The sequence below is a fragment of the Porites lutea genome, chromosome 11 (assembly GCF_958299795.1).
Source record: "Porites lutea chromosome 11, jaPorLute2.1, whole genome shotgun sequence".
Lineage (NCBI taxonomy): Eukaryota > Metazoa > Cnidaria > Anthozoa > Scleractinia > Poritidae > Porites > Porites lutea.
Window position 1 is genome coordinate 19,728,951 of NC_133211.1, and position 13,558 is coordinate 19,742,508.

Here is a 13,558-nt window from a genome sequence, read left to right on the forward strand (position 1 = left end):
AGTGAGCTCCTTCTCTCTTGTTCTTCCTCATTCAGTTAGAATCACTGTAACGATAAACACGTTCGTACGCTCCCGTAGTTCCCTCGAAAACCATACTCGAATCCAGACCCAAATGGGCAAAGTGTATATCTGTTTTCAAACCAAGAAGGCCCCAAAAACTAGACCCTTTGGGGCGGCACATACCTATATGGCTTATAAAGGGGAGTACCCCCCCCCCTCCCTCCTCACCCCGGGGAAAGATTCTGGCTTCGCGACAAGTTGGTTGCGAATCAAAGGCCTACGCAAGCTTTGTGCTGTATTTGAAAGTATTTATTATTTTTTTTATGATTCATGCTTTGAATATATTTACAACAGAATACAATCCGCGATTCTCAATAAGCTCATTAGAGGTCACTTTATACTTTGACCGGCCGCATATTTTGTTTATTAATAAAAATGTTTTCATTGTATTGGATATCAGTATTTTGCTGATCTGCAAATTTTTTGTTCGAGAACTAAAGGCAATTGTTTCAGTTCAGGGGATTACCCGAGGAAGGGGTGAAACTTCCTTCCCTAATAAATTGGGGTTTCATGGCGACTTTTAGTCGTTGACAACAAGCAGCTTTTATCTTGCACGGACAAGCGAAGGCATTGCTATGGTTGTCGGGTAAGAACTGAGCCTTATTACTGTATTGAGAACAAAGTAGAACTACGTTACATTGAAACTAGTTGTCGCATGGTCGCTTTAGGCCTGGTTCAGACGCCGTAGTTTTCATGTGCCGAACCTAACTGAATAAGTTCGACTTTGAAGCGACATTGGCGCGACATCTGATTCCGAAGGCGTACCGTGTGTCGAAGCTAGGTTAAGTTCGACAAAAGTTCGACAGACTCTGTCGAACTTAACGCTTTTGCGGCACCAAATTAAAACTGTCGTACCAAATTGATTCAGACGCCGCTCTTTTGCCGTACTTAATTCATCAGTTAGGTTGGGCTCATGAGTGGAGCGGCGTCTGAACCAGGCCTTACCTATTTATTCGTGTAGATGACACACTACAATGCTGTTTACTTGTTTGGGTCTTCAAGGATCAGTTAAAATCTAACACATGGTTTGATGAAATACGTCCATATTAACTATGTCAGTTCTTCTTTCGAATTAGTGTTTTTAAGTGTTGAGCTCAGTGAGTGCTTAGCTTTAACGAGTTAGGCCCAGTTCAGAAGTCGTGCTTCTGCCGTGCCGAACTAAATTCGGGAATTAAGTTCGACAAAAGCACGGCAGAAGCACGGCGTCTGAATCAAACTTTTGAATTAAGTTCGGCAAGCAATTAAGTTCGACAAGCGCTGCCGTGCTACACGGCTTTGGCACGGCAGCGATTCAAACGTCGTGCTTCTTCCGCGCTAAGCAAAATTCATAAATTACATTAAGGTATTTTGGCGAGAATGCGTTCCCAGGGGGAGTTAGAAGGAGAATTGTTACGAGGCATCAGTAAATCCTGAATTTGGTTCGACTCTGGCACGACGTCTGAATCAAAGTTGCTTTCCTGCGGTGCTACAATCGAACCGAATTACAATTAAGTTCGGCACGGCAGAAGCACGACGTCTGAACTGGGCCTTACTTTGAAGATTCTAGTATAATTCCCAGAAAGATCAGGTTTCTAAGAAATATATCTCCTTGAAGAGAAAAACAGATTTGCATAATTTTCCATACCTTAGCCTCATCACCTATACTAACTGTTGTTTATATCGATCCTAAACATCAGACTAAGCCCGGGCTTCGTAATTGGGCTCATGGCAATCAGTTTTTTCGCGGAAAGGGTGGAATAAATAAATCCATTGTTGAGGTAACCTACGGTGTTTTAGAGGAATTTTGGGAATGTGACTACTCAAAGGGGTAGTTATTGGAAAGAATTCATAGTTAAGGAATTTGCTAAACACTAACGAAACTCAAGGTGAAAAATAACAATGGTTAGTTGATGCTATCACGGGAACATTTTATTGGATATGTCACACCACATTAAACATTCCGTTTACAAATAATTTTGAAACAAACGGCGCGCCATACCTGAAACTGTTTAATTAAAGTTGAGGTTAACCCTTCATTTCATTCTACTACCGTGATAGAACATTTTCTACCTGAAATCATTTTACTACCGTGATGGAACATTTTCTACCTTGATATCTTTCTACTACCGTGATGTAACATTTTCTACCTTGATATCTTTTTACTGCCGTGATCAAACATTTTCTACCCTGATAATATATAGATTTAGCCAGGGCTAAAAGTGAAGCTCCTGTTAATAAATTCATAATTTGAATCAAACAAAAAATTTGTAATCCACAGATCAGGGCACATTCATGTGACTTTTGAGGCAAAGGCTAAGCGATTTTAGAGAAAAATACTGACAGTCCAAGAGGTCGAGTGAAACAAATTTTACATCAAGTTAATAGTCTTATTTGTGCACCCAAAAATAGCAATCATGTTCGATCACAGTAGATTAGGCCTGGAAAACAAATTGACCTATTCATGTATTGTATTTGCATTAGCCGTTGTATCATAATGTGGCATTCACCAGTCTCTCCAACATTGCCCCGTTTGAGGGACTATGGATAATTGGACAACCCCGAAATATAATTTTAAGAAACACACGCGCCACGATAGTCCTTGGTGGCAGCCAATTTACACGTTACAATCCTCTGTCTAAAAGGGAGGCCAAAATAAAAAATCAGGCTAGATTTTTTGTGTTCGACAAGTTTACTTTACAAGTAAATCTTGGCGACGAATCTGGTGGCGTGTAAACCAGCCTTTTAAACATACTTTTTCTCATCACGTCTCAGGTAAACAGTACTATGAGGCCCCTTTTTTATCATACAGACCTCGGACAGAATTTGTCCTTTTTTGTCCTATTTAAACCTATAATTCTGGCCTGGGTTGTTCAAACGTTGGATAGCGCTATCCATCGGATAAATCACAATCTAGCGGATAAGTATTAGGGAAACCAATTACGCTATCCACTAGATAGAGATTTATCCAGTGGATAGCGCTATCCACCTTTTGAACAACTGGGGCCTGCAGTTTTTCACAATTTTGCAAGACAAATTGCACTCATTCAATATCCAGGACGATCGAAGCACGCGCTTTCTTTGCACAACAAATTATAGCATTGACCACAGTATATAAAACGTTTTCATGAAGAGAATTCCATAATACCGGGACTTTTCAGTTAGAAAAATCTGTTTCTATGTGATAGGCAGGGTAATAAGTATGGGCTTTTAGTGAAAACGATAAAAAAATTCCCCAAGATCACCTTTTCGGGCAGCCGGACGGGTTCTCACTTTTGACAGGCACCAAATTTGCGGTGCGATTCATAGAGTTAAGGACTGGTCAAAAAGTATAGGAGGGGGGGGTGGGTGGGCCGGAGCATTTGGAAATGTGGTTGTTAAAAAACACATGACCCACCCCCTCCCTTCGGTACAAAAATGACTGACCCACCCCTAAAGCAAGGTTGGAAATTGCATGACCCACCCCCTAGTTAAAACATGGATGTTTGGTTTTCTATAAGGCCATCCCCTTTTTTCTCTTTGTTTACCGTCGAATGCGTTTCCTGATATTGGGTCGGTCGGTCGGATTGAAAAAAAAAAAAACTTTAAAAAAAATCACAAGAAGTCTCGGAATAGTGGGCCCTGGTACCCCAGGACGACGTTAAAAGTTAACATTCACATATTTGGATTAACAAAATGTAAAATATACTGTGAAAATTGTTCATGTTTTTGTTCTTGTTTTTCTCTGTGCTGTTACTATGCTCATTTTTCAGACTAAAAGAACTATTTCAAGTGAAAAATGGTGTAACTATGTCGTTACTTTTTTTTTACAAATGCCAAAACGGTTACAGGAGAAAAAAAAGAGGATGGCCTAACCTTGTTCTGTGCTTGACAAAATTTGTTGATACACTGCTACAACCAATATCAAAATCACAGAAATCATACCTTTCACTGAAAAGACAAATGTGAAAAACCGAACATTTCTTGTTTCGATGGACGTTATGAGTCTTGACACAAATATACAGCAAAACGAGGGTATATTGAAATTGTCTGTCACAACGCATATGAAAATTTCTACAAAGACAACCCATTCCTAAACATTACTTGCCGGAAATTCTTAGATTAATCCTCAAAGAAAATTTCTTCCACTTCAATGGAAAGCACTACCTACAAAAGCATGGAACTGTAATGGGCACAAAGACAGCAGTTTTGATTCCTTTGCCAATATTTTCATGACATATATTGAAACGACAACTCTAAGCAAAACTGTCTTTAGAACAACAGTTTGGAAATGCTACATACACGATGTCTTTTCCCTATGGGACATGAGTAAACCAGACATCGAAGCCTTCATTGAACAAGCAAACTTACATCACCCAACTGTTAAATTCATGGCCGAACATTTGACACTGAGATGCAGCGTTCTTAGACACGGTTGTATACAAAGGCACAAAATTCAAGAAAAATCTATCCTTGACGCAAAGACACATTTTAAATGAACGGAAACCTTCTTGCACACACATTTCACCTCGTGTCACCCTCCAAGTGTTAAAAAAGGATTTGTCAAAGGAGAAGCCTTGAGAATCCTACGAAAAAACTCCTCAGAAACAACCTTTGAGGAAAATAATTCAAAAAACGCTTGATGGACGGAGGCTACCCACAAACTTTGATAGAAGACCTAGTATCAGAAATAAAATTCACAAAAACGAGTCTAAACTCCTAAAACAAAACCTACAAGGAGGAAAAAGATTTATTGCCATTTGTGACACAATACCAACCCTCAGTGTCTACTAAAAAGGAAGCTGAAATAATAAAAATGGAATCTTATACAAAGCCAACCATAACTTTAATAAATTTTTTAAGAACCACCAATCATTTCCTTACAAAAAAGGAAAATCATTAAAGGACATGCTCGTTAGAGCCAAAAAAAAAAAGGTTAACAAAGGGTTCACGGGATGTGCGGTCTGTCACCCGTTGCATTTTCTCGCACAACAGGTTTGTGAGTATTTTAGCAATAATTCCAGCTGGCTGTGTTTTATAAAACAAGTGTGGTCAACTGTCTCGTTAGTGCAGTTAGTGCTTATCTATGTAATAAAATAGGGTGACACACCCCCTAAGGGTAGCTGCAAATTGCACGACCCACCCCTTACACAAGGCTCAAAACCTCATGACCCACCCCCTCTCTGCTCCGGCCCACCCCCCCCCCCCCCTATACTTTTTGACCAGTCCCTAAAAGGGCCAAAATTTTAGCCAATAACCGTAGAAGCCACCACCCCATTGAGACCCTCTTTTATAGTGACCCGCGCGAAAAGCGCGGCCTACGGACAACACCGAAAATTCCCGCCGCACGCGAGGAAAACCTCTGGTACCCAGGGTAGTCTAAAGGCTTTTTAAACCTGACACTATTGTAGGTTAGATCATTGCTCGTGTATAAACTTAAGCCGCATAACCATACGCTCGACTTCAGGAAACCGAAAAAAAACCCTCTTACGCCTCAAGTAAGGGCAAGTGAGTAAGCTCATTTTTGAAAACGATGCCATCCGAAATTGGATTTCCAGTGACTTTGACAAGCGGTGCATTTGTCAACAAAAAGTGCAATAAACGAACCAGCCATGAATGACAGAACAATCTTGATAGCAGCTGTATTTCATTTTGTACATCAAGTAGAAAAAGACAGTTTAAAACATCACAAGATGACACAAAACTCTGTCAGCTTCAGCTATCAGTAAGCAAGTTTCCTGAAGCTGCATAAATTTTTCGCATGAACTCACCTGTCAAATTTTGGCCAATCAGAACATAAAAATTGGACGTAGAGCGTGATCAACGCCTGACAGTGGGAAAAGTCAAATGCGATTGCCTTCCCTGCATGTAAATGCCGGTTAAATTTTCGTGTCCGAGATCAGTTCGAAAATCAAAATTTCGGCTCATGAACACGACTTATTTCATATGCATTTTAAAAAAATTGAACTTGAGCCTGCGATCAATTGAAAAGTAGCAACTTGTCAGCGGATAACTTCAAAAAACACTCGAACTCAGTGGGTCGATACCTAATCCCGCGATACGGTCAGGCGATACTGGTCAGCAGAAACACTATTTTTAGAACTGTCAATTAATCAAAATATGGATGTACAATAATATATAGATTTAGCCAAGGCTAAAAGCGAGGCTCCCATTAATACATTTATAATTTAAATCAAACAATAAACTTGTATTCCACAATTCAACTAACTTTAGAGCACATTCATGTGACTTTTCAGGGAAAGGTTAAGTGATTTTAAAGAAAAATAATTTGTAAACAGCCCAAGAGTGAACCAAATCTAACATCGAGTTGATAGCCTCAGATATGTACACCCAAAAACTGGCAATCGTCTTCGATCACATTTATTAAGAGCCATAATGGCTCTCGATCACCGTAGGTTAATTAGGCCTGGAAAAAATTCCGGCCGAATTTATTTCGTTCGACAAGTTTACTCTAAAAAATCGTGCCGACAAATCTGGGTGCGTGTAAACCAACCTTAAATATCATTTATACATCGCATCTGAGGTGAAACAGTACTATGAGGCACTGTTTTTGTCATATAGACCTCAGACAACAGAATGCAGTATTTCACAATTTAGCAAAACAAATTGCTATCATTCAATATTCAGGACGATCGAAGCACGCGTGGGCTTTAGCTAAACCGTTAAAAAAAATTTCCAAAATCACCTATCCGGCCAGCCGGTTCTGACTTTTGCAGTGCTAGCTGTGGAGAGTGTTTGAATGAACATTAACACAGTTACGCTCCAACATAATAAAGAATATATTATGTTTATTTTTTATTTTTAGAACTGGTTTAACGCGCGGCATTTTGAGTAGTACTCCGGGAAGCGTTGTTCATTGAACGAGTGAAAACAATCGGCACAGCGATTAAAAAAGAAATAATTCGGTGAAACATATACAGAGACAACAATTCTCATTCAGGAAGACAAGTATTAAAGGTGTCTCTAAAAACCTGAGTCTTAAAGATTAAAGCTTAAGTTTTTGTTTTAAGCCGACTTCCCAGTGTTTGCTTTTTTCAAAGGCGAACTCGAGGCAAGAAAGTCGCTCAAAGCTTCTTTTACAGCCAGAATTATAACTAAATATTCTTTGGAACGTGTTCTTTCTATTTGCAGTGAGAAAATGTCTGAAGGCTTTTAAAGTAAGCTTTAAAGTGCTACTACGATTAAATCTTTGACTACCATTTTTTTTTTTTTTGGATTGGCAGTTTAGTACTTGAAGTACATGGTGTGCAAGTTATAGCTTCATACGATTAAGGAAAGTGGTATTTTTTGGCGCTCAAAAACCATTAATTTTCGTCCGCCATTAAAACGCTATGTTCCTGTGGCCTGGTTACCAAGTACGCAACGCAATTGCTTTGTGACGTCATTTACTTAACGCAGTACACACAGCATGACAATTTTCTTCCAAGAACCCTGCTCAACAATGTTCCCTTTCCTCCCACTTCGATGCGTTCTTGCTATGCGACTCTTTCGATCTTACTACATTAGGCTCCGTATGTGTGCAGCAACCGCTTCAATCGATAGAATTGAGCTGCACGCGAGTCTGACCAACTGAATGTGAGATTCGAGGAATAGGACAGTTTCGCTGTTTTCTCGGTTTGATGACTTCGAAGATAACTTCGAAGAGTGCTGCAAAAGCATTTACGGGGCTTTCAATGCAAACCAGTGGCGGAAAATTAAACTTGGATCGTTTGCTAGCATATGGAAGAAAGATCAATTCACAGGTCTTGAATCCGGAAAGAAATCTTCGCATAAAGAGGGAGCGCATGGAGGTAAGCTTACAGTTCGCAAAACTTGCAGTGAATGTCCCCAACGCTAAGTTTATTTATATCGCCGGTGGTGATTTTTGCTTAGACCTTTCTTCGACTGGAACGCGACGACAACGAAACTTTTAGGAAACTTTAAAAAAGATTTGCCCTAAGGCAACAGATCACAGAGAGCCCTCTAGTTTTGTAAACACTATTATCGCTCACACTTTGCTCTTGTAGTGTACTATTTTTTTTCTGTTACCACTATTAATATTCCTTTGAGCTTTTATAAAAAGCTTTAAAGCTCTGTTTGTAAATTTTTATTATAAAGTATTAAAATCTATCAGGATCATGGTGCAATCTGAATGGTATGATATTTTAATATACAGTAAATTCCTTAGTATTTCCAACATTCTGGTCGCCATAACCCTCGCTAAACAAATTAAAGGTATGCTTTTTGTCAATTTTAGACTTCCCAAAACTCAGAGCCTGATTTAAACTGCACAGACACATTGTCAGCTCAAACCACAAGCTAAAGCAAGAGAGCCCAGACAAGTTTATTGCAAAAACTGTTTTTGCAATTTTGTAAAATACAGCAAGAATTATTACCATCTACTGATGTGGTCTTTAAAATAAAATTGTGATCCCATCTTGAATGTTGTGTATTGTTATTCTTTTGAGTGAATAATGAAAAGTTTTGCAATCTCGCATTGAATACTTATAATAATTATAATTATAGTATATCATAATTTGAGATGTAAACTCCAACACAGGGGCACTCATGCACTGAATCACTGAAGTGATGTGGCTGACAGATTGCAAGTTAAAAATGAATAATCACCAAGGTTTGGTCACTGAAATATTGACTGCAACTGAGGGTTATGTACATGTATCAGATAGTTTCATGGCCCCTGCTCATCACTGCTGCTTTATGTTTCACTACTCAAGGTTATGCTCTACCAGCACCCAGTTGGCCCGTGGTGCTTAACTATTGTTCCGGGGCAACTAGGAAATTCTTTTCATAGAAATCATGTGCTGGGCACCCAGGATTTCACGGGTCTGGAGCCCTGGGCTCCTTTCAATTTTTGTTAGAGTACAGCCTTGCTACTTCAAAAAACCTTGGTGTATCTTTTAATATGGGATAGACTAATGTTATTCCTATAAATGAGGAAGCTTCAAGGCCCCTTACCACATACAAAGGCACTGTCCACCCTACTGTAACAATTGATCTGCACACTTGTTGATCACAAGATAAATGTGAGACCCCAGCTAAGAACCTGGAGGACAAGTTTAGGTCTTACGTACCGTGTGTAATATACAAATCCATTATTTTTTAGTCATACCAGTGATTACAATAAACAAGCCAAGGGCTGTAATACTGTTTAAAGGCTGCAATTTTATTGTACTTTGTTACCTGATTTAGCATAATCTATTTTAGGGGTATTATATAGCCTGAGCCAAGCTAGGGCAGGGCCCAAGCAGGGCAAAGGGGCTTCCCCACTTTTTGAAAAATAAATAAATAAAATTAAGTACAGTGGAACCTTGATATAACGAAGGGCCAAGGGACTGGCAAAATATGTTTATTATAACGAGGTTTGTTAACTTTTATCGAGGTTCTTTTTCATATTGCCTTATATTTTACCAATACTGGAGTAAAAAAAAATAGTTTGTTAGACCGAGGACTTAGTTATAGAGGTTCCATTGTAATATACATTTTCATATGAATAGTATCTTTGTTGGAATAAGAATCTTCCAGCATCTAAATTTATTATTGGTCCGTTTTGATACCATCGGTCTGATGCGTGGTAAGCCTCAAAAAGTCAATCGTCCTAGATTTCTGCATTTTCAAACCAGCAAAGCTATGTAGCATTTGCAACAATGCGGAATGGTCTTTTTTGATGAAGGTTCCTGATTAGATCTGAAGACTAATCCATGAACTACGGTTTCTTAAAACGAATTATATCAGCTGATGATGTGGTCTCTGGCACATTTCAATGACATGCTAGACAAAATGAAGGCATTACCGGAACCTACAATGTAATATCATGATCTGCAAACTTCTAGTGGTGGATTCAACATGTGCAATCACGCACAGCAGGAGAAAGGTACTTTTCAGCGGCTTGAAATTTATGAACATGACTCTGCTCAACAATGACTCAATAAAGGTTCAGTAATCTGACAGTTCTAAACAGCCACAAAGAGAGAACAGCCAAATTTGCTCTCCCTCCCTCCCTCCCTCCCCTCCCCCCACCTTCGGGGCGGAAAAACGTAATGAGCATGCGTGAACTTTTTTGCCCAGATCCCCTGGCCGGGCTTGAAAAAATGGCGGGATTTCAAATATTTTATTGCCTAAAATTAAAATGTTTCCACTCATAACCTGGAAAGAAAAGGCAATTTGTCTTCAAAAGTTGCAAGCTGTGGTCATAACCTTGTAGTTACTTAATTTTCTCGAAGAATAACTCGTAGTAAAACGGACTTTAACGACTTTAATTTCTTTGCGTTGTACTGAAAATGTGCATGCGTAGGTCCGATTTTTTTCGAGATGCATTCACAAAATGTGTTCATATAAGGAAGTTCCTGGATATATAAGGTCCAGAGTTCCTCTGTGGACACAAAAACAACATATCTTTGGACAGTGATTTGCCCAAAAAAATTAACGCTTGCCCACAATGTGTTTGAAGTCACTGAACTTTGTCGCATTCGAGCTAATATTTTAAAACCCTTGCTCGATCGGACACTCCTAGTTTCGCAGATCACTAAAATATAAACAAAATCCTCAATGTTGAAGTTATTGCGTTGATATGTGGGCAGAAAAAAGGTCAATGTTTATCTTGTAAAATCTTCCCAAAAATCGGTTTCAAAGCAACTATAGTTTTTTAAACTTGCTCGTTTCGCGCAGATATATAAATTTTGCTTTGTGTTGTCAAGTTGAACACGCATAACATAAATTAAACTCAGCCGATCATTAGAAAATAAAGAAAATTGCACATAAGGGTTTGTTTTGCTCGCCTCAGTCAAATCAAGCTGCAGCAATTGTTTACAGAAAAAGACTCAATAGTTTTGAAGTCCCTGCCGGCAGTTCTCTACTTCACAGCGAGTGAAAAGGACAATTTGCGTACAGAAATTGAAAGTTATTCTTATAAAGAACAGAAACCTTCACAGTGCACTGAAAACAAAACTATGTAATAAAAAATGAAAAAAACTCTGTCTATTATTACTTGAGCAAGCTTTGAGCAACAGAAAAATGATCTTGCCGCTTGCTGGCCTTCTATTTCCGAGAAAGTTTAATAAGCGCACAACTTTGTTCACTCTGATGCGTTATTACAGCAATATGGTTCTTTGACTGAAGACAAAGATAAAGCTGGTTCTGCAAAGGTAATAAATCTGGGCATGCAAAAAACAGTAACCGTAACTCAACAGAATACACACTGAGAATACAAGCGGGTTTTAATTCAACCCGGCGAAATCAACTCATATATATATTAATCGGATGCACAATCAGAAAAATACTCGCCTCTTAAGAAATGTTCAAAACCTTTTATTCCACCTCAGACTGACGGAATGATCCGTTTTTCCTTTAACATTGGTTGTTCTGAATCCAAAGTAATTTTCAAGCGACGAAAAAAAAAGCAAACATGTCAAATAAAAATGCTTTACAAGGAGGTAACGATCGCACCTCGAGCATTTCACTCAGAACTCCAGCAACAAACAAACACAGTCAGCACACAGAAAAGCCCGCCTTGAGCCTGCGGTAAGGGATGCGCAGAAGCTTGCGCAGAACGTTTTTCCGCCCTGAACCCCCCACCTTAATGTAGGTGGTCACCAGCCCGCGCACGTTACAAACTGCTTCCCAGGCCCTCTTAGGGGTTTTAACTCTTAAAAATGCTAGTTTCTAATAATATTTTACAATGGAAAAACCCAGCAAGAAAAACCCACAGAGCACAATCAAGGATGGGCCTCCATGATGAACATAATTTCCACTGTGTAACACTTCTTTCTAGAGGCAGTGAATTTATGGCACACTGTGTTATCAGCAGAATCGTGTAACCTAGTGATGTACTGAACCATTTAGTTTTTCAATACATAAAGTTAGTTGCAAATAATAATTTATTAATGCAGTGATAACCCAGTACTCTATGATCTACAGACGCCCACTTAATTGGACACCGATATATAACAGGCAGTTTTGTTTGTCCTGAGAAAAAGCATACATTTTTTCTTTAAAATTAACTGGCTTAGTACGCACAGTAGTTAGCACAGTAGTTAATGTGGACAACAACCACTTTTCTGTGTTTTAAATCAGAAATTCCTATTTATTCTTAATCCAGCTTTACAGACACTGGTTACCTAGGCACTTTCTATTTTTCTAGTCACAATGATGTGCGGGTTAATAAGATTTTATTACCAAAACATCTGCAGCCAAATAGCATGACACATTTGACTTTGATACATCTTTCTTTCTTCCCCTGTTTTCAGTCCTTTGATAAATTTTCTGCCTCCTGCTCAACAAGTTTCACGTCCTTGGCTTTTTGCTACAGTCATTGTTCCTACCCTTCTTCCTCCTTGTTCCTTTATGCTATATATCAAATAAATCACGTGTCTGTCACTTTTTTTCCAGAGAGCTAACTTAATATGGACACCCAGATAATATAGACATCATAACATGTCTGTAGTAACCTTTCCACTGTATATATTTTCTTGTCTAGCCAAAGCTTCAAAGCTGGTCCCAGTAGAGCATCCAAAAAATGCACACCTGGGTTTGAATAATAAATAAATTAAAAAAAAACGTCGCATACAACAATTTCATAAAGTTATCTATAAAAGTTATGGGAATACAAGGGGATATCATTGACAATAGTTGGATGAGGTGAAATCTCTGAATTTGCTGTGCCTGAAGAGCTATAAAGCAAAACTTTACCTACACTTGGATAAATGAGCACTCGAGAGTGGCTAGAAGGCAGGTGAAATTGGTGCGGACTCTCGATCGTCTTGCCTGTGTATTATTATTATAGCTAGTACTTATAGAAATACACCTACCAGTAGTCCGAATCTCCGTCGGCACAAACTGCATAAAATACGACTTGTGTTTTTTTCCTTCTCTGAGGTTAGCTGCCCTTAGTATTTGACTTTCTCATATTCAGTCTGTGCTGGTTCTACAGAATCATCGTAATGTACTATTTCCTTCTTCACAATTCCAGAATCGGGCGAAGACAAGCGAAGCTTTGAGAATCGCTAGCTGTTTTCTCACGGTTCAGGTTTGTTTTCTTGGCGCGTTCAGAAAATGACGTCACAATCAGAGAACAATAGCTTTGTCACTGGAACATAAATTTGTAATGGCGGACGCGAAAAACCTACATTTTCATGCTCAATATTTTCACTTAGAGGGCGCCAAAGTTCATTTCAATGACCGAAACAGGTACAGCCACTTCTGATAAGCTGAAAAGAAAGTGTTTTTGTGACAAACGTGACATTAAATTTTGATCGTAGTAGCACTTTAATATAACAGACCAGATATTCGGTCAGATCATTGTCTCAAATCTTACAAACGTGCGTAAACAAAATAGCCGCATAAACTACGGTCGACTTCTTAAATTAGAAATAAAAAACAAACATCAAATACAATAATTACTCAGGCTTACCACTCTACATGCAGCTCCTGAAGGGTATCAAGTAAGGCCAGTATCGCTTCAGACTTTGCAGCCCTCTGACGCATTAAGCTAGGTGAAAACGAAAACGATGCCATCCGAAATCGGATT

The 13,558-nt window shown here is 38.9% G+C and overlaps 1 protein-coding gene across 1 annotated transcript in view; it reads left to right on the forward strand.

The window, feature by feature from the left end:
• The first annotated feature begins 517 nt into the window (after positions 1 to 517).
• LOC140952362 (glutathione hydrolase 1 proenzyme-like) overlaps positions 518 to 13,558 on the forward strand; it is a 45,161-nt gene continuing 32,120 nt past the window's right edge. The window contains exon 1 of the mRNA XM_073401783.1: positions 518 to 646. Within this exon, the coding sequence (XP_073257884.1) occupies positions 636 to 646 (11 nt within the window). The 5' untranslated portion in view covers positions 518 to 635. The remainder of the gene's footprint in view (positions 647 to 13,558) is intronic.